Genomic DNA, 20,663 nt, shown 5'->3' on the forward strand with positions numbered 1-20,663 from the left:
AAGCACAGTAGTGTTGTTGGAACCAGGACTGACTTCAGCATGCAACAATCCAACGCTACACACCATCCTCCTGCTGCGCCCAATGTCACCTGCCCGCCACGCCACACCAAAGCCCGATCCTGTTCTGCTGACTGAGTGGACTTTGCGCCATCCCTCCTGCCTAGACAGGCTGTTATGACAGATGGAGCCCAAAGTCATAGACTGAATGGACTCAACAGACATTTGATAGAGATGGCCCATAGACTGCAGGAATGATACCTGTGTGTATATATTAAAAGACAGGAAAAGTGGTGGTGATTAATTGGAAATGTATCGGAAAGTGTGGGATCTGGGCACGATATAAATGGTATAGAAGAAGGGGTGGATATTGTCCTGGTTTCGGCTGGGACAGAGTTAACTTTCTTTTTAGTAGCTGGTACAGTGCTGGGTTTTGGATTTAGTGTGAGAATGATGTTGATAACACTCTGATGTTTTAGCTGTTGCTAAGTAGCGCTTATCTTAAGCCAAGGACTTTTCAGTTTCCCATGCTCTGCCAGCAAGCAGGTGTGCAAGAAGCTGGGAGGGAGCATAGCCAGGACAGCTGACCCAAACAAGCCAAAGGGATATTCCATACCACAGAACATCATGCCCAGTATATAAACTGGGGGCAGTTGGCTGGGAGGGGCGAGTCACTGCTGGGGCATTGGTCAGCGGATGGTAAGCAACTGCATTGTGCATCACTGTTAGTTTTCCTTGAGTTTTATTTCTTCTTTTTTCTGGTTATATTCCTTTTAGTTACAATTATTATTATTATTATATTTCATTATTATTATTGTTAGTATTATATTTTACTTTATTGATTAGGCCATTCTTATCTCAACCCATGAGTATTATCTTTTTTCCCGATCCTCCTCCCCATCCCACTGGAGGGGGGGAGGAGTGAGGGAGCGGCTGCGCGGTGCTTAGTTGCTGGCTGGGGTTAAACCATGACATAGGCATAAAATCTTGTAATACCAGGCATTAAAATGTTTTCAGGGTTTTGCATACAAATGCTAGCTTTGCATCAAAGCTAAGGCTCTGAAATATGCATGCTGAGCAAATGAGTCCTTAAACCTTAAATATATGTTCAATTAAATGTATTTTTAAAATGTTTCACCTGCTAATGTGATTGAAACTTTAAAGAAATATGGTAGCATTCTTTTGTTTCAGTTTTACTTTGTTACTCATTTAACCTGATCACTATCAGGAATTCTGGGTGGGGTTTTTTCCTTTTTTTTTTTTTTCCTCCCCCCCCCCTGCATTATATCTTTACACACTCTTTCAAGTTTGAACATCATGCCTCTTTCTCTCTTAGGGTGTACCTACTCCATTTGTTCTTGCAGTTAGTTATAAAATTTATTGTCAAAGAAGGCATTGCAGCGTTGCATCTGCTGTTCCTTTGGTAGCTCACCGGTGTCTTACCTAAATATTGGAAAGTAAGAATGGCATTTTATTACCTCACTTCTGTGTAGACCTTTTGCAAATGTTATTTGACAGTACCTGTGACTAAAAGATTTTTAGAGTTAAGATACTGTAATGCTACAAAGGAGTATTTTTCACTCATTGAATTAATTTTTTTTTTTTTTTGTTAATGATGGGGAAGGATATGTAAGGTAACTTCAGGTCGCCATTCACAACACCTGTGAATGCTGCATTTGGCTGTGAAAGCCCAATCTCCATCTCGGTGTTGTGTTCACAGAAGATGAGATTCCAAAACATTAAGTAGGAGACTTATAGTTCCCAGTGGTTTTTGAGAACAACAGTTTCATGTCTTCTAGTTTAGTTTTAAATGCTTCAAGCTTTGTGTTTGCTTTAAAACAAATCTATGTTTTTACAACTACTTGCTTATTTTTCAAAGCCAAATGCGATTAAATACTAGGTATAATTCAAGAAGCTTGCTATGTGTACAGACTGAAAATCAGTCTTACATTGAGACTCTTGTTTGGGTTTACTCTGTAGAAGTTATGGATTCTAAGAGAAGTTAAAAGGTTGTAAAACATAAAAATGCTACTGACCTAGCAAGAAACAAACTAAAAATAAATTTGAGTTGATGTAAAGTTCTCTTTTGGAATAATTCTTGAGCTCACAATTTTGTTTCCATCATGTTATAGTAAATATTTTCACCTTTTCCAATTGTTTTATCTTTATGTGTGAATTTGGAATTTTAACTTGATATTGGCAGCAAAAAATCCTTAGCTGATACAACTAACTTATTAGCCAAGAATTGGGCGGGGGGAGGGGAGCAGGGAAAAGACTGATTGCATTTAGAGAAGTGAATATTTCAAAGTTGTCTCTGAAAAAGATCTACCAATTGGTTGATTGTTACCATTTTCAATCATGACTGATTTATATGAAACTAAATATTTTTATTAGTTTATCAAACTAATAAACTATGTCTATTTCATATCATAGGAAGCCTGAGTTACAGATGTAAGCACCAGCATGTAAGATGTATATATTTTTGTATGTACTGTTAAGTTCAGGAAACACTTTTGTGTTTGGATGTTGATCATTAGTAGTCTTTCTTCTAGCTGACATATTTTCAAGATGGTTTACCAGTATATATTGAATGTTAACTAATTTCATGTGATACAGATAGTATCTGTTATATTTCCATTTGAAGGAACCCTACTGTTTAGTTACAATGCAACATTCAACCCAATTGCAATTGTCATTGCTGCCTAGGACACTGTTAACATGAAAAGATCCAACCTGAGCATAGAAAATGGATATTAATGCTTTTTCTTTACTTCCTTGCTGTTGTACTTCTTATTGTAGGCGAGATTTCCAAAAGTGCTTGGTTGACTTAGGATCACAGTTCTTACTGAGGTTTCTAAAAACTCATTATTCACTCAAGAAAGGTAGTGATTTTGAAAGCTGTGGGGAAACTAGTGTATAAATGTTGCAGATCAGAATGTTGAGCCTTAGTACAGCTTCCTGGCTTCCTATTGAGTGCTTCATGAGAGACATTTAAGACCATAATAATATTTTTATACTCTTGACCTATTGTAAAATCTTTTTGATAATAAAGATGTGGCCAGTGTTTGATTGCATCACACTTACAGGTACGTGCACTAAGTATAAATGTGTTGACATTCTTCTATATTCATGAAATAAATGTAAATGTCATCTCTTTTCTTTTAAGGAAATGATCATCGACAAGGTTAATGGACAGGTTGTCCCTCGGTACTTGATATATGACATTATTAAGTTTAATGTAAGTACTTTCAGTTTTATTGCTTTTATCATTAGTTATTGATTCTCATTTCTGTTTTAATCTTATTTGTATAAGTAAGAGCTTCAGAGTAAATTTAAACACCAGAAGTATTTGGGTATTTTGTAGCTCGATAACAAGCAATGCATCAGAATTAGGATTGAAAGCAGCCTTATAGTAGACATTGATTTATTTCCACCAGCTCAAGAAAAGATGGTGGTTTGAAGTAGTCTGCTAAACACTGTTGGAAAATTTCCCATTTCTAGAGCATGTTTGAACTCTTTAGGCAGTAAAATTGAGGGGGGGGATGGAGAAGTTAGCCTGTAAGTGGTGTATTTGTTACCAGAGCATCACAATGCTCCTTGTTAGGCTGCTCCATCACCTCTTTCTCAAATTTCTCTTTGAAACCAGGCAGCTGGTCCTCTGTTGAGTCCTCAACAGCAGGCTCTCCTGTTTACACTGGCTGTAGGGCAAATATGTAATAAAGAGATATATTGTGGAAGTTGTGGAAAAGGACAAGCCTTTGTTGACAGCTAGGAATGAAGTCTTTGTGGTCACAAGAAAGAGCTGTTAAACAGTACAGAAAATGAGAAACTTTTTTTCTTTAAAGCAGCTCTCAAATATCGTAAAGGTTTGAATGTCACCAAAGGGTTCTTATATGTTATCTTTTATAGTTTGTTTTTTTTTTTCTATTTGTCCGCCAAAAGTCATGTTATATGTGGAATTTGAAGTTAGTCAGGGGTCTTATGGCAGAGTCTCCTACTGAAGCTTATTTGAAGAACTAACCTTGACAACGTGTTGTACTTGTTAGCCCTTATTATGAAATAAATTTTCTAGCGATTTCTCTGTTATGTCTAAGGAAGAGAAAAAGTCCTACAGGAAGGATCAATTTAACCATATATATATTTTTAAAACAATATTTAAAATAATTTTGTGAAAACAGAAAGTGTGTACTGGTTTGGTTGGGATAGAATTAATTTTTTTCTTAGTAGCTCATATGGTACTGTGTTTTGGATTTGTGACCAGAACAGTGCTGATAACACAGGGATGTTTTAGCTGTTGCTGAGCAGTGCTTACACAGCCTCAAGCCCTTTTCTGTTTCTCACACCACCCCACCAGCGAGTAGGCTGGGGCTGCACAAGAAGTTGGGAGGGGACACAGGGAGGACAGCTGACCCCAGCTGACCAAAGGGATATCCCAGACCGTATGACATCATGCTCACCATATAAAGCTGGGGAAGAAGGAAGGAATGGGGGGCGCGTTTGGAATTATGGCGTTTGTCTTCCCAAGTAACCGTTACGCGTGATAGAGCCCTGCTTTCCTGGAAATGGCTAAACACCTGCCTGTCGATGGGAAGCAGTGAATGAAGTCCTTATTGTGCTTTGCTTGCTTGCGCAGCTTTTGCTTTACCTATTAAACTGTCTTTATCTCAACCCACGACTTTTCTCACTTTTCCTCTTCCAATTCTCTCCCCCATCCCATTCTAAGGGGAGCAAGTGAGCAGCTGCGTGAGGCTTAGCTACCTTACTGTAGTTAAACCACAACAATGTGTTAAATTTAGTCGCTACACCTGTGACTAAATAGCCCATGGAAAAACACTCTAGTATCTGTTAATGCTTCTGGAAAAACAGAATTACTGTTTCAGTGCTCCTAACAGGACAAACAGTATTAGTAAACCACAGTGCATTTCAGACTTCCTAAACTACCGTTGACTCTTCCAGACTTGAGTAAGATACTACTCAGCTCCAGTAGGCTACTCAGTGTAAGTAGGAATTGCAAATATAGACATGGTACTAGTCACCAAAAATGACTTTGGTATTCTTGGAAGTGTAGTCATACTGTGACTTAGGACAGCTGCTTTTAAAAGTAATAGTTTGTGGGGAATACATGTTAGATTAGGAGTAGAAGCTTTTTGTTAACTCATTTTAATTCTACATCTTGATGATCTTTTCTTTAACCTTTTCTGAAAAGCAGGTGTTTCCTGGATCCCTCCTATGATTAGGACTTTTCAGTAAGCAAAAATTCCCTGTAGGCTTCTGAAAAATACAATCTTCTATAACCACTCCTGGGTTCTCATTTTTCCTTTACATTTTCTTACCTATTCCTCCACCTGTGATTCCATGTTTATTTACCTTCATGTCTTTCCTTGTCTCTGCTCTCACTTTGTATCTAACCTGCCATTCACTGCTGTTGCTCTCCCTTTGAAAAATAAGTATAAGGTAAGAAGTGTACAGTCTCCTTCCCTCTGTCTGGGATATGCATATACTGTCCTAGCAAAATAACACTTTTCAAAAGTCATAATTATTTTGGTGAAATATTTTTGGGATGGAAGGGGAGGAAACCCTCATTTGTAGCGAAGTGTCCAGACTTAACATGAAGAATTCCACTTGGCAAACAGGAAAAATGATCAGAGGGTTTCCAGAGGATTGTTAAGGTTTGGGAGAAGTCTGCTTTTGAGCAGGGCTGTAAATGCTTTAAAGCTTGTTTGGTTTTTTGTTTGTTTGTTTTTTAAATGCACTGGGAATGAGAGAGAGGAGTTAGTTACTATGTAATACTATTTTAATGTCAAGGACAAATTAAGATAATGTTATCAGTGTGTGTACAAGCAGGGCTTCAGCTGCAAGAAGTCATTAGCAATGGTCCTACTACAAAGATTAAAAAGCACAGTGGTTTTTAGGTTAATTTTAGAAGCTTAATTACAAAAATGAGCACCCAAGGATGTTTGGCTTGGCAAGAAATGATCAACAGAATTTTATCACCAAGAGAGGTAAATGTATTAAAAAAATGTAATTGGCAGGAAAGGATAAGTTCCTTTTTAAGTTGTGCTGGTTAGATTTGTGTAAATTTTCCTAGCAGAGCTTCAAATTAAATAATTACACAAAGCATCAGTCCTGTTTAAAAACAAAACATTCCCCCACACTTCCGAAACAAACAACCTCCCATTCCAAAAAAATCCCCCAAACAACTTGACAGACAGCTATATGAAGTACTCTGGAATTCGACATTGCTCCTTTTGATCTTGAAAGTAGTTGTGTCTTCTGAAGGTCAATGGTGGAGTTACTGTACTCACTGTCCGTCATGTGAGTTACAAGATTTCCAGCATGTCCCCCATCTCATCCTCCACAGTGACTCAGCGGACTCTGCTGTTAGAGATATGACATTGCAACTGGGGAAACGTGAATACAAACTCCATTGATTAACACCTTTGCTCAGGCAAACTGCATGTTTTAGTCAGGTCTAGTGAACTAGAGATATTTTCAGCAGACCTTATTCCCAGATGCTCAACGTGTTTTGCTAGCTAAGCGTTACAAAGTTTTCTGGCTTTGTCAGAATATTCCTTCTGAAGTATTGCATTCACGAATTCCACATTAAGTCCCAAAGACTTATGTGGACTATTAATACTGCTGAGAATTTGTGTTTTTAGGATGACCAACACTAATACAAAAATACAGAAATTAGTACTAAAATAAGGTAATATGTAGTTTTTCAGAATGCATCCTGTATTTATAGTAAGATATATGTCAACTTGCACCCCTCAGAATAACTGTAAATAGTACAGTGAAAGCTGTTAACATATATACAGAAAAATCATGGAATTAAATTTTAGGTCACAGCAAAATAATGTCATATAATTAAAAATTTCCAAATGTCATTTACTGTAATGTCACTTTGAACTATTCTCAGTATATTTGGCCAGCAGTATTGTCATGTTTCAGAACTGCGGTGTACTCCAGTGTTGTATTTATTTTAGTTCTTCATGCTCTTGGTTTTAGGGGGCTAAATAGTGTTAAAATTCATGTTTGGAAGTCTAGCAATTGGGACAGGGCAACCTTATCTCTGTTCTATGCTGTATTTCTCTGGCTTTTAACAAGGGGACATGTAGAACTGAAGACTGATACCTAAATGAAGCCCAGAATGCTTAGCCTGGCTTCTCTGTGTCTAAGTTAACTGAATACCATGACCACTGTTGCCTTTTATGAGCAGAAATTGTGTAAGGATATGTTTATTCTTCAAGCTGTGTGCTTAAAGTTTCAGCCGAAAAACCAAAGATCCCAAACTATAAATAGTTGTGTTCAATCTGTCCCTTGCAGCTCTGGCATTTGAAAAGTGTTTAAGAAACCAATGTCAATTTGAGATTTAAGAGAAGCAGTGGTCTGCTAATAACGGATCAGCTGGGAGTAAAAGTTCATTTTATGTACAATACTATGATTTTGGGATAACATCATGGAATCATGGAGCTGAGTGTCTCAGTACATCACAGATTTAGGCAGGATTTCACCTGAGCATGACCCAGAGGAGGTAAGGAAGTCACCTTAAACAAGGATGATGTGTTCATCAGGGGGGAATGGTGACAGAAACTTAACAGTGAGAAGAGGCTATAGCAACAAATGAAAGACTAGTAAGGGAGAAAAATGAGAGAAAGTGAGCAAGCAAAGACCTACCTTTTACAAATTTTAATCCACATTGTTATCAGTGAGGCTTATTATTACTTAGCTTTTCAATTTTGCTGTGGTGTATCAGGAATAAACTACAGCAGCCTTCTAGAAAGAACCAAAGGAAACTAAGAGAATAGACTGACTGAAATACGTAGTGTGTATTTGGCTTAGATGTCTACACAGGAAAAGTCTTAGGAAGAAGGAAAGACAAAAATTGAGTTTCAGTGATTGGGAGAGACCCATACTGGAGTTCTTAGGGAAAACATGAAAATAATCTGTCTTGGCTGTCTTTCCATGATAAATTTTGTACTGACTTCTGATGCTTATCACCTACAGCTGCTGCAAAAGTCAGTCTTCAGGGATGCTGATGGAACCCTTTGACTACATTTCTTTTAATCACTGTTTCTGTGACATCTAGTTTCTATAAGCTTGTGGTAACGCATCCCATTATGTTACAAGAGATGCCTATGTCAGGAAAAACAAATGATTCTTCAGGAGATTAAAAAAAGATTATTTTTTTTTAATTGTCATTTTCTTCAGTCTGAATCATGATTATTATTCTTAATAGCAACTCAAAATATGACATTGCTGTCTCACTGCTTTCATCTCACATGCTAAAATTAAATTCATAGGAAGGAAGCTATATGCTTGTGAAATAAGCCTGCCTTTCGCCTCAATTCTTGAGGAAACCTAGAGCAATCCCTGCTTTTTCTTTCCTGCTTCACTTGGTTCTTTCTGTAAAGAGCAACTGAAAGTATATAAAATCATCTGTCAAAGCCCATTCTGAGAGGCTGCATACATGTATACTAATAAATGAAACTGTGCAAAGAGCAGGATCCTGCTACTGAAAGTTTATCCTTTTTAAGTAGTTAAAATGGTCCCTGACACAGTTTTGGCCCTGGCTGGCTAGAGTGCTCTTGAGCAGTTCTCAAGAATAGTATAAAGTTTAACATTGCTCAGGGACCATTCTTGTCAGGTGTTCTGAGATGTCATCATCGTCTTTTGGAGAGTGAGAGTATGAATATGGTCAGACAGCATGTGGCTTCAGGGGCAAAGATGAGGCCTTTGCTGTGTGGGTTCACCAGTGTAGATGTACCCAGAGTGTCTTCGAGTTCACAGACTTGGGGCTCACCTCTCTGAACTTCAGAAAGTGCTGTTTTGTGAAATATCAGGTATTCTGCTATTAACGTGCCTTTAGGGGCTTAAGGCAGAGGACATGCAGGCTCCTTACATTGAAAAGAAGAGAGGGAATAAGGTGGAATAAAAAATAGTAGTATGTCATGACATACAGCAGAATTCTGTTGTGGAGGGTAAAAGAAGGTCCAAGAAGCATGAAAACTAGTATGCCACTTCTGCTTGTCTATGGAGAAGATGGCACCAATATGGGAAAGATGTCATTATCATGTCATCACATTTGGCATGTGAAATGTTTCTAGAAGTAGAAGTCAGTTGTAACACAGTTTATCTTTTCTTACAACCTAAATGGATTTTTTTTCTAAGAAGAGTCTTTTTCTCATTGAAAAATAACAAAATATTTCTTAAAAATGCATGTATTTGTTTAGCTTTTAATATGCTAATTGAGTTTTTTTGGTCCACATTTATGTCACTGGTTATGTGTGTGCTCCGCACACATGAAATCTGGATTTTTCATATTCCTCTGAACATAAAAGGCTAATGGCACCCAACATTCCTTACAGTGTTTAGTCTTAATGAGTACAGATCTAAACCCCTGCAATGCCTGTTACTTTTCAGCTTCCTGATTTGTGTCTGTGTGTAGAGTTCATTATTATAGTAACTGTAGCTGTATAGCACTGCCTCTTTCACATGAATAGTGAATAAAAAGTTCAAATTTGGTGGGTAATTCTAGAGTAACAGAGGAAGCTGACAATAGAATAATTAACAGTCCGAGAAACAAATACAAGTAAATCCAAATCCCTATTCCTCAGAAACAATCCACAAAAGAACGTCTTCATTCTCCAGTCATCTTTGAGACAGCTCTTCCTGAGAAACCTTGTTTTGAGAGGCTTTTTCTTAGATCATATTCAGTAGCTATGTGTAGATGTATAGACGCTAAACTTAAGCAACTATTTTTTTCCGAAGTAATAAAAAGTTACACTGGCATAATGTAGGATCTAATTAATACATTCTTAGCAAAGACGCTGAAAATGAATAGTGCTTTCCTTTTCCTTTCTAACCCTGGCCTTTAAATTCTTAAACTCTAGCCAAGTTTTCATGAGACCAGATTGCAATGGTAAGAATAGACTGAATGCTTGAAAAAGAATAATGATTTTAATGTTTAGAAAGGAGATAGAATTTTAATTAAATTTCCTAATACTCTATGCATTAGATTAAGTCAAGATCAAGATTTCTTTGGTTGTCATTGTGCATAACAATGCTGTAGCTATGAGATAAAATTTGTCATGGTAAACAGATATGCTGGTCATAAATCCTGCCCACAGCCAATGTGCTCATTGAATTCATGCATGAAAAATTTTTGTTTTAAATCCCTGTAAAATATTACCATGTCTGACTTTTCCATTACAAACTGCATTTTAAAGTGATGTAAAGCTCACAGTACATGCTGTCTCTCATTTATTAGCCTATTAACCTTATCTTAAAAATGTACTGTGAAAATTTGGAGGGCACAATTCAGAGATGCAAGTGTTTAATTGCATCTTTTCTGTTTACACATGCACCTGGCTGCCAGTCACCCTCCCGCTCTTACTTTTAATTCTGAGGTTATTTCTCAAACAGTACCACCTCAAAATAGAGATTTAAAATGCTTTCGTTACTAATAGTACTCTGGAAAATGAGGATTCCATGCACGTGTTTACTCTTGCACCCTTTCTATTATTTCTTGTGGAGACATACCTAACAAGTGCCCAAATGTTTGTAATAGTGTTCTCACTGTGTTGTGTTCTCAAAATCTGTATATATCACTTCATTCTATCATGGCTCAGAGGTGTCAGATAAATGAAATACAGAGCATCTACTCAATTGTGTCTCGCTTTGCTTTCTGGTGTCACACTGGGAGAGATGCATTAATACTGCTTTCTCCTCTTCCTCTCATTTTTATAATGCAATTTATTGAGAGCAGGGGCAGCTTGGCCAGGTAATGTGTTTTAGTATTCTTTAGGCTATTTAAATAGGGTGCTATTACAGAATAGGGAGGGCGACAAATGGTGGGCTAGGAGAGCTTGTAAGATGGAGAATCAGCACAGTAAGGGAGTGATGCTGCAGAAGTTTTTGGGTCTGTGGAGATGGATGAACAGAAATGCATCTTAGCTAGTTGTCTTTTTCAAAGTCTTTCTTGCCTTATTCACCTTCCCTGTTGATCATCTTTTATTCATCATTGAAAACCTGACTTGTATGTCTGCACAGCAAAATTTGCAAATCTCCTTACCTATTCTGTAAACTTCCAAACAGATAATTTGTGCTTTCTTCCCTGTTGCTCCTTGTGCTTGAGTAAAGTGCATATGCAACTGAAAAGGAGCATTTTTATGCATTTTTGCATCCCTCTCTTTAAAACTCTCCTTTGCTATGATGCCTACAAAAAGTAAATTATTGCTGAAGAGTGATAATCAGTACATGCTGACCAGGATATCTTTGGTGTTTTCGTATTCTTCATTTTATATTTTTTGTCTAATAAGCTGCTTGTTGTTGGGGAGCATGCTTTAGCATTGTAATTAGTTTGAAGGTTGACTGTTTTACTTAGTGGTTAGATTGTGTGAAAAATACATCTGATTTCTTCCTTTCCCTTGCATCTCTGAGTTAGATCCTCGTTTTCCCAACCCAGGGGGCACTATGGATCACAGTGAAGGTGGCTTGTTTTCCACATTTTCCAAAATAAAGAATGCTTAACGGAATACTGTATAAAAGCAAAGGGAGTGTATTAAATTTTGTCATGTTGTGTTTTATTCCCCAAAGGTAAATGTTTCCATACCTTAACATGAAGCATGTCTCATGAGAACCTTTTTGAATGGCAGATTATCGCTAGTATAATTGTTATGGGAAGAGGCACAAAGTGTTGCTCCTGGGAGAGATATACAGGGACAAGTAGTTCTCCAAGAGCAGCTTTAGAAGTTGCCGTGATATTAAATCCTTTATATTTTTCAGGTGTTCAGGTTCTGTAGGTTTTGCTCTTACTTGCTTACTCTGATATGACACTTTTTCAGCAAACCATGAAACGTGCTACAAAAAATACAAAGCAAGACCTGAACGCTTAAGTTGCATTGTAAATGAAAATAACTCTGAAATATTTCAAACCATATACAATTTACAGAATAAAGTTCACAAACAAATTTTTTTGTTCTTAGAAGGTCTCTTTAAAGAGCCTTTCTCAATATTTTTACTAAGCAGTTTTCTGCCTCTCCCATTTTTAGCCTTAAAAACCCTCACTTTTCATTTGAAATATTTTTTTATCTTCTTTTTGTGCTAGGCACTGTAACATATGATTAAATAGAAAAACTGTCTCCCTCAGCTTGCAGTTTATAACAGTCATTCCCATAGGAATTGCCAAGTGGACTAAAACCCAACTTCTGTCTCAGGCCAATATTCAGATCTCTCAAGAATCTGGCAGTGATCACAACTGAAGTGGAAAGTGTGAAAAACTTTACAGTGGGGCATGTTTTCCAGTTGCATTATCATTTCCAATTTCCTGCGTACTGGGAATGAAGTCTAACACAGGGCTTTTTTTTTTTTTTTTTTTTTGTCCAGTATATTTCAAAACAGGAAAAAGTATAGGCAAAATAGAGGATGGTTGGGGGGATATCATATGGAAGCAGTGGGAGTGTGTTCAAATGTTGTCATGTCTTATTTACTTAACTTAGTTTTAATTCCTCCTTTTCTACAATTAATCTAGTTGTATATATTTAATATTTTCAGCTTTCTCCCTGTCTCTTGTCTTCCCATCTTTTTCCTGTTTCTAGGGGAAAAGAACTAAAGAAAAAAAAATCAAAGTTAATCAGAAGGATGTAGCAAATCTAAAAGAACTATATAATTCAGGATAGGTTTTATGAAGGTGAAAGCAGGACCTCTCTAATATTTTCTTTTCCATGGCTAATATGTTTGAATAACCTGAGTGGCTGTTATGGTCTAGGAGAGAACGTGAAGGCCATATTTTCATCCTTTTTAGAATATTTCTCTTATTTAAAAGAAGTATGAAGAAAAATACCACTTTTCTTTTGAAATGAGTATAATAGTAATTAATCAGTTTTTCTTACTTATAAGCTAGCCACACACACAATGAACTAGATATCTTAAAGACAGATTTTGTACTGAAGTTATAAATCTTTTACAAGTCTTCAGGAGTATTAACATCTATTACAAGCAGATACTTAATTTTTAGTTCTATTATGGTTTAGGAAAGGTAGGTGGTTCCTTTTCTTAGATAGTATTTGTGAATCAGTGCTGATTGTTACTACTTTTTTTTTTTCTCTTTTCTAGTTTTTAGGAGACTTCATACTTACTGTACTAGGCAGTCTTATTTTAAATACTATGAAGTGATTTATATTCTAAAAAAATCAGTGCCACATTCTTTTCAAGTATGAAATGCCCTGAAGAATGTCTTTAAGATGTAGGAATTTTCCCACAGTTCTTTAATTCACTTGAGTGATAATTCTTCATCATAAAGACAGCCCTGTAAAAACACAGCAATAGCTATTCTTATGAAGAGTCACTGTGAATGGCTGGTAGAAAGGAAGAGAGTGTGAGGAGAGTAGAAGCAGAAAGAGAAAATATTGACTGGACCATCTAGTATGTGTTGCAATTAAGGTAAGGATATGTTGCCTCCATACTAACATGCAACAACAGCACTAGGAAAAATAATTGGAAAAAACAGAAGCGGTAAAGCCCTGTGTTCAATATTTGACTTTGCAGATAGCCTAAATTCAGTGCAAAATAAATTATTTAAATTTATATTCCCCTAGGAGAACCACATGCAATCATTTTGTGTGTAAATATCTGATGATGATGATGGCAAATCTATTTTACAGTTATGGGTTATTAGAATTATGACTTCTGTAATTAAAATGGGAAGTTCATCTGCTCCTCAGATTACTTGAGGGGAGGCAGCCAGTCTAGACAGAACATAATTCCTTTTGGTTTTAATCATTTACATCCCAGTAAAATCCCCTTATTGAGTTCTGTTTTTGAAGGCTCAGAAGGATTTATAAGGATTATAAAGATCCTAAATGAAGCCACTGTACATGCAATCAAACAATGAATTGGACTGAGTTGTCTGTGCTCCCAAAATAGCAGCTACGAAGCTTTCGGCGCCTGACTGGAGCTTGGTTTTCAAAAGAGAGGGCTTAGGTGTTCGTCTATGGTAGATGCCCATTTCCATAACTCTGCCTCTTTATTGCACAACGTTAATGGTGAGAATCGTAATTCAGTCGCTTCAACTGATCGTAAATATTCTGCCTTATATGTGTTACCTTTACACTGGTGAAGCAAACTTCTCATCCACTTGTAGTTATAAGGTTTTATGGTTTTTGTCTTGAATTTTTATTCTGTTTTGAGCAATCCAAGGAGGAGAAGAGTGAGGAAGGGAGCAATGTTTGTAGTACAATCTACTTTTTCTGTTTTGGTCTTATCTGTTTAGTCACAGTTTTGACAGTCCTGCTGTTTCCTTCAAGTTATGCTTGCTAATAAAAAAAAAGTGTGGAGCTATATTTGTATGTTCTGTTAGGCCTTGATGTTTATGCATGGGCTACAAATTTCTTTCCTTTGTTGATTCATACATATTTGAATTTATTTTCAGTGATTTTTTTTTTTTAAAGGAAATACAAATAATTTAATACATGTCTTAAGCAAACATTTTAATAGGTCTGATTCCCCAAACCATTTTCGTTCTGTGGTAAATGAAAGCAATATTCCATTGTATAAGCTGACAACATATAAATAGTAATTATGTTCCTGCAGCACGTTGGTTGAATTGTTACAATTGAAACAATATTTCACATGCCGTACCTCATTGATACCAAGATAAATTTTAGAAACCACTTTGAAACTGCTAAATTCCTTGCCATTACCATATCTGTTTTGAATATTTGAGTGATAAAAGTTAGAAAAAACAAATTTTAAAATATATTTTCAGATTATAATGGTTGTCTTGCCTTTTGCCTTTTAGAAATGAAAAACTTAAGTCATAATTCTACAAAATTTTTCATTTCTCTAATACTTTACTTTTAATCCTGTTTTAAAAAGAAAACTTCATTGGAAATGAAAAAAAACCTTTTAGGTGATTGAGTATAGTAATAATCTTATTTGGAGAATGAAACAGCACCTTCAGATTGTTTTTACATAAGGCTATGTGTATCAAAAAACCAGCAGCATCTATAAAACCACAGTCAGAAGAAATATGTGCCAGACCATTAATATAAAATGCAAAATATTAGACTGCATGGTCTTCAGAAGATGGGAGAACTAATAATGGGCTTTCGTTGGAAATGCAGGTGTCAGCTGTGGGTGCCTTGAATTGTCAATAATAATGTTAAACACAGGGTAGAATATCAGCCTGAGCTTATTCTTTATTCTTCTCTCAAAATCATTGAAGCTAAGACAGTTGTGACATACGTTCCGCTATGGCTCAGTAAGTGAAGATGTGCACGGAACGTATATGTGTGTATATGCTGAATTATTCATGTCTAAGTTACTGCCCTGGGGAAGCAAATGGAGCACGTTTTGCTGGCAGGTAGACTTCGAACCATATCTCATGGAGGAAGAGAATAAATATTCTCAGTTTATCCAGACCTGAGCTAGTTATCAGCTGTGTACACAGGCCCAGGCATTATTTTTCTTTTTACTATAGCTGCATTGGGAAAAAGCCAGATAAATACCAAATTCTAAGAGAAAGTACTTTTATGGGATTTAGCACCTACATACCCCATTTTGTTGTCTGTACTGCTTCCATCTAGGTAAAGGACTTTCCATTTAAGTCTCACTGAATTTAGTGAGCTGTAGCCACAAGGTCAGCCTTAGAGGCAGGGGAAGGGAGACTTAAACCTGGAGGGTGATGGTACCTCCTCAGGGGTATTTTTCTCCTTGTGGAGAGAGAAGGGACTGAGGCAGGGTGTCTAGCAGAAATCCTGTTACCCTCTTACACCTGTCTCAGCGATTCCTGCCATCTTCCTGTATTTAATGACCTGGGATTTGAGTTACTCACGAGCCCTTGTAGCCGTATCAGCATGAGGGTGTGACTTCAGCATGGAGGTCTCTGTGTCTCTGTGAACTGCGTGGAGGGCAGAAGCTACAGCAGGGGAACAGCCTGATGCTTGACCAAATTCAGTTTGTCAGGACCCATCTGGAGGAATGTTATTGGGACTGTGATTTCCCCCCCGCCCCCCCCCCCCCCTTTCAGCAAATAAATTGCCTTCCCCCACCCCCTCAAGACAATGGATGTTAAATGAGCTGCAGACCCTGTTTTTTAGTATTTTTAAACATTTATTTATTTTGTGGTACACTAGGTTCTTACGTGACTTATTGTGTATGGGTTCTGTTGGGAAGTTAATTTGAAATATTGTAAGTTTAAATTTAGAAATGTTCAGTCCTGGGTGGATTTCAGAGCTCTGTAGAAATCTCATTTTACGTTTTGAGGGTGTGTGGAGGATTGTGTTTAAAATCAAAACAATATTTTAAAGTGTCACATCTATTGCAAGCCCACTTCATGCTGTGACCTCTTAGTGCAATGCACAAAGTTTCAACAGGTGAAGGGAATTCAACTGCTTGAGGAAGAGGTGTTGATTCAACAGATGACTCCTCTCTTGAGGCTTGTCTAAATGATATTTTGCTTCAGGATACATTTTAATTACTATGAGGGGGAAGTGTAACTTTCTAGCATAGGTAGGAAACACATCCTGCTCGTTAATTTTGTTTTATCCTTTGCTAACAAATTTATTTTAGATTAAAAATGTCTAGAACAGAAATTATCATCTAATGCACTCCAGTAACTACGCTGTTAGACAGTGGTGACCATCATCCTTCTCAGACAAGTAAAAACTTACATATTGAAATAAAATCTCAAACATCTGAATGCTTAAATTAATAAAACATCTGTATTGCCTAAAAACATACTAGTATTTGTTGCCTGGGTTTAGATTATTCATGCATTAATGTCTTGGTTTTTAGACAACTTTTAAATGTGTGCTTTATATACTAAATAATCTCTTCCTGTTTTTGTCAAGGTCTGCGAATTATTTATGGCAGCCTGCGTTACCCTCCTACTTATTTGCTAAAAGCTAGGATTTTACCACTTGAAGGTTTTGGATCTGTCTGGGATAAATACATTGTATATTAGCAACATTTTTTGTAGTTATAGCAAGTGTGTAATAACAAAGAAAAAGCCCTCCTCCTCCAATACTGCTTTTATTCAGTATGTCCTTGATTAAAATTCAATGTTATGTTAATTTTCTTATTGCTAATGTTCTGTGCTTTTGGGAGAATGAAATGTTCCTTAACTTCTTAGTTTACTTGGCTGATGGAGAAGTTGCTCGGCAGCATTATCTGTGTTTTGCCATCTCATATAATCTTATGTCAGCCTGGCTCTGACCTTTATATGATGGAACCTAGTGATAATATACCCTTCTGCTTAACAAGCTTTGAAATAAAAATATGTGATTGGCGGAGCTGCAGGAAATAATTGGTTCCAAGTAGATATGAGAAGTGAAAGGATCATTTAAAGGAAAAGAAAGTGATTCAGCTGGTTTATGGTGCATATGAAGTCGTCTCAGCTTTTAATTTAACTATTAAGGGATTGAAAGAAATTTAAGTCACTATGTGAAAGCATTTTTGAATGAATCATTGTAAAGAGGCTCTCTAAATAACTTTACTGCTTATTGGAAGCTCAAATATTTGAAACATTAATTAGTTCACTTGCTCTTTCAGACCTACTCGTAAAATGTGGCTGAGTGGAAAAGCTACTGTAGGGAAGAGAGCATGTGCACTAGATCTTGCTGAAACTTACCTTGAGAACAGTTTATGGTGTTCTTTGAAATAATAAAAGATGTGTGTACACATTTCCCAGGAAAGAATTCTTCCATCAGTTCTTCAGTCAGTTGTTACAGAGGTCAAGATGTGTTTTCTATGTTTTAATTAGATATACAAACCAGGACAAGCTCAGTCACTGTGTAGATGAGTTCTCAAGTATGCTGTACATGGGGGAAGAAAGAAAGAACGAACGATTCTCCAGAATTTTGTGTACCGTGCTTAAAAATCTGTAGATCATGCAGCCATGTTCTGCAATGAATGAATAAAGAGTGAGCCACTCTCTTGCCTCTTGGATTTTCTCATACTCTGATTTTCCATTCATTTGAATGGCTCTTTACTAATAACAACTCCATATATGAAATGAAAGCAATGGTGAAGGCAAAGTTAATAGCCAGATAGGCTTTCTTCTTCTTCACAAGCATGAATCGATGACCAGAGATTAGGAAACATTTCACCCATGTTGTCACTGGCTTTGTGCAGAATGTGCTTCCCCCCCAAGTGATGGTGGCTCTGCTGCTCTCTTTGCATAGATTGAAGCCGAGTCCTGTAAGAAAGTGGTTGTGAGTTACATATGGTATGGGAGCAATGCATAGTTCTTAAAGCTGTTGCAATGAACAATTGAGGACTTTTGATAGAGATCTAGTAAGGATGTACTGCTAGGAAAGAAATGTAAGAGAAACTTAATGCCCCTTTGGGAGCATGAAATGCAGAAGATTCTGGTGAAAGCCAGGATGAGTTTGGAAAGAACTTGATTAAACTCATGTTGGTCTAAAATTGGCATTCTATTTTTCTCCGAATTAAGATATCTGTTCAGATACTACTCATTCTATCTCTTACCTTTGTGTGCGTCATCAGGATGTCATTTTGCCATTTATTTCCTTTGCATTCTTTCAGATTGACCAGTTCTGATTCTCTTTGATGCACGTTAGAGTGGGGCTTTTTTTCTTTTAGATTCTCTTTCCATTTCTCTTCTAGCTGTGTTTAGTACAGGAAATATCTGGTTGCTGATTTTCCTGCTCATCTGTACCGCTGCCATTGATGATTAGAGTCCCATGTCTTCCCAGTTTCCTGTGCTCATTGCTTTCAACTTTTGAAAAATTCTGGTTTTGAAGCCAGAGCTCTGCGAGTGTATTCTTTGTGGACCGTGAAAGGGATGGTTTTTTGAAAATTATTTTTTTGTGTGAGTGGGGTGGCAAAATGAGGGATGATGTCATGTAAATAACTTCCAGTGCTGTATCGAGCTTGTAACAATGCAAATCTATGAGTTTTGTGCCTTATTGCTAGGAAAGTGACATGTCTGATTGAAACGAACTTTAGAATTTATAAGTTGCCAGTTGCTTATTTTCTCTTAGTGATATCCACAGTGTGTTCTCCTCACTATCTAATGCTCAAAATATAATAAACTCCATTACGAGCAATTACTAATCTGACAAATGCGCATTTTGAGCACTCATACTGATTGGGTGCAATGCACCAAATGTATAAAGAGCAATGTAAAGCTGCTGTTTTATTGCAGGTCTTGAAAGGTCAGAGTACACTACTGAGTCTTAGAGAAGGGCTTTTACTACGTTTTTGTGACCAAGCCATCACATATCTTGCAGGTTTTTGCAGCCACAGTTTATTGGCACCTTTTCCAACTGCAGCTATATTTTTCTCTTTTCTATGACAGAAAAGTGAACATTTACGTAATTAATGCTTCTTTCAAGGCATCAATATAGTACATTTAAAGCAATGAGTTTGCTTAACTGTGTAAATCGTATTGTTGCATTGTCATTAGAAGTATTATGAACAAAATGAGCTAAATGACTTCAGAGGAAAACTATGTGGAAAAGTATGTAGCTGCTATATCCAAAGCTATAATTGGGGAATATTTAAGTTATTTTGCTTAACTCTAAAGGTATTTAGGTATTTAACTCATATATGCTTGAATACGTGTTATAGGTTTTTATCTTTCTGTGAACTTTGGTTTGATTAAACCTCTTACAGCCTAAGACAAATGCTTGAAAACCAAGTATTTGGCAAAAACATGTAGTGATTTGATAATATTTTTATGTACCTGTATGATTCTAAGTATTGTGTAAGGAAAACTTAGACAGTTCAAATAATTTGGTAAGTGTTTGGTTTTAATACTGATTTTTGTAACTTGGCAGGGACAGCCTGTTGGAGACTGTGATTTTAATGTTCGACTTGCATGTATAGAGAAAGAAATTATATTTCCACGACATGAAAAGATGAAAAATGGTCTTATCGACAAAACACAGGAACCATTCAGTGTTCGAAACAAACCATTTTTCGACATCTACACTTCAAGAAAGGTAAATCTGATTTCAGTTGTTTATGTTGCGGCGCTGAAGGCAGCAAAGCAGTGTTGGGTATAGGTTTTCCCTCAGCTTTTTTAGCTTCCAGCGAGTTCCTCTGCTAACGTTGTGCTCAGCAATGCTTGGGGGTGATTGGCAGTTTGGGATACTATGAAAAGTGGTTTTAGGCTACCTGTTCCTTCTGAATTACTATTTTCCCGTATTTAAAACTTGTACTTTGTCAAAACCTGATTCTTTAGTTTCGTAATGTTGAATGATGATATAGAAGTTAGTAGCTGTAGGTCTGAAATGTCTCTGAGCTCAAGGGAATGTCTGAGAGCTGTGTTGTTTACACTATCCTCCTTCGTAGGTAAGAATATAATGTTCTTTTTGCTTCTAGTCCCCATTTGGCCATAGTATAAGAATCATGAGTTGTGCTTGAACTCCCACTTCACGTTCAGCAGTGATTACTAAGAGCCCATTCTAGTTAACGTCTCCATGTTTTACTTATTAAAATACTGCCCTAGGTCTTCTGAAGTAATGCATATGACTTGCAAATATATATATGAGTTCCTATCTTTCATTATGCACTCTTTTTTCTTCAGTATAGACATATCCTAACATTCTGTAAAATACTTTTATTCTCTTCTGTGAATTAAATGGCTCCTGGATAATACTTTCTTCTAGAGGAACCCGTTTTTCTCAGCACTGCTG

At 36.7% G+C, this 20,663-nt stretch overlaps 1 protein-coding gene across 2 annotated transcripts in view; it reads left to right on the forward strand.

Moving 5' to 3' along the window:
- RNGTT (RNA guanylyltransferase and 5'-phosphatase) overlaps positions 1 to 20,663 on the forward strand; it is a 200,779-nt gene that overhangs the window by 60,123 nt on the left and 119,993 nt on the right. For both annotated transcript variants that reach the window (XM_050893968.1, XM_050893969.1), the window contains exons 10-11: positions 3,164 to 3,235; positions 19,803 to 19,967. In XM_050893968.1, the coding sequence (XP_050749925.1) occupies positions 3,164 to 3,235; positions 19,803 to 19,967 (237 nt within the window). The remainder of the gene's footprint in view (positions 1 to 3,163; positions 3,236 to 19,802; positions 19,968 to 20,663) is intronic.

This window comes from Gymnogyps californianus, chromosome 3 (genome assembly GCF_018139145.2).
Source record: "Gymnogyps californianus isolate 813 chromosome 3, ASM1813914v2, whole genome shotgun sequence".
NCBI classification, from domain to species: domain Eukaryota; kingdom Metazoa; phylum Chordata; class Aves; order Accipitriformes; family Cathartidae; genus Gymnogyps; species Gymnogyps californianus.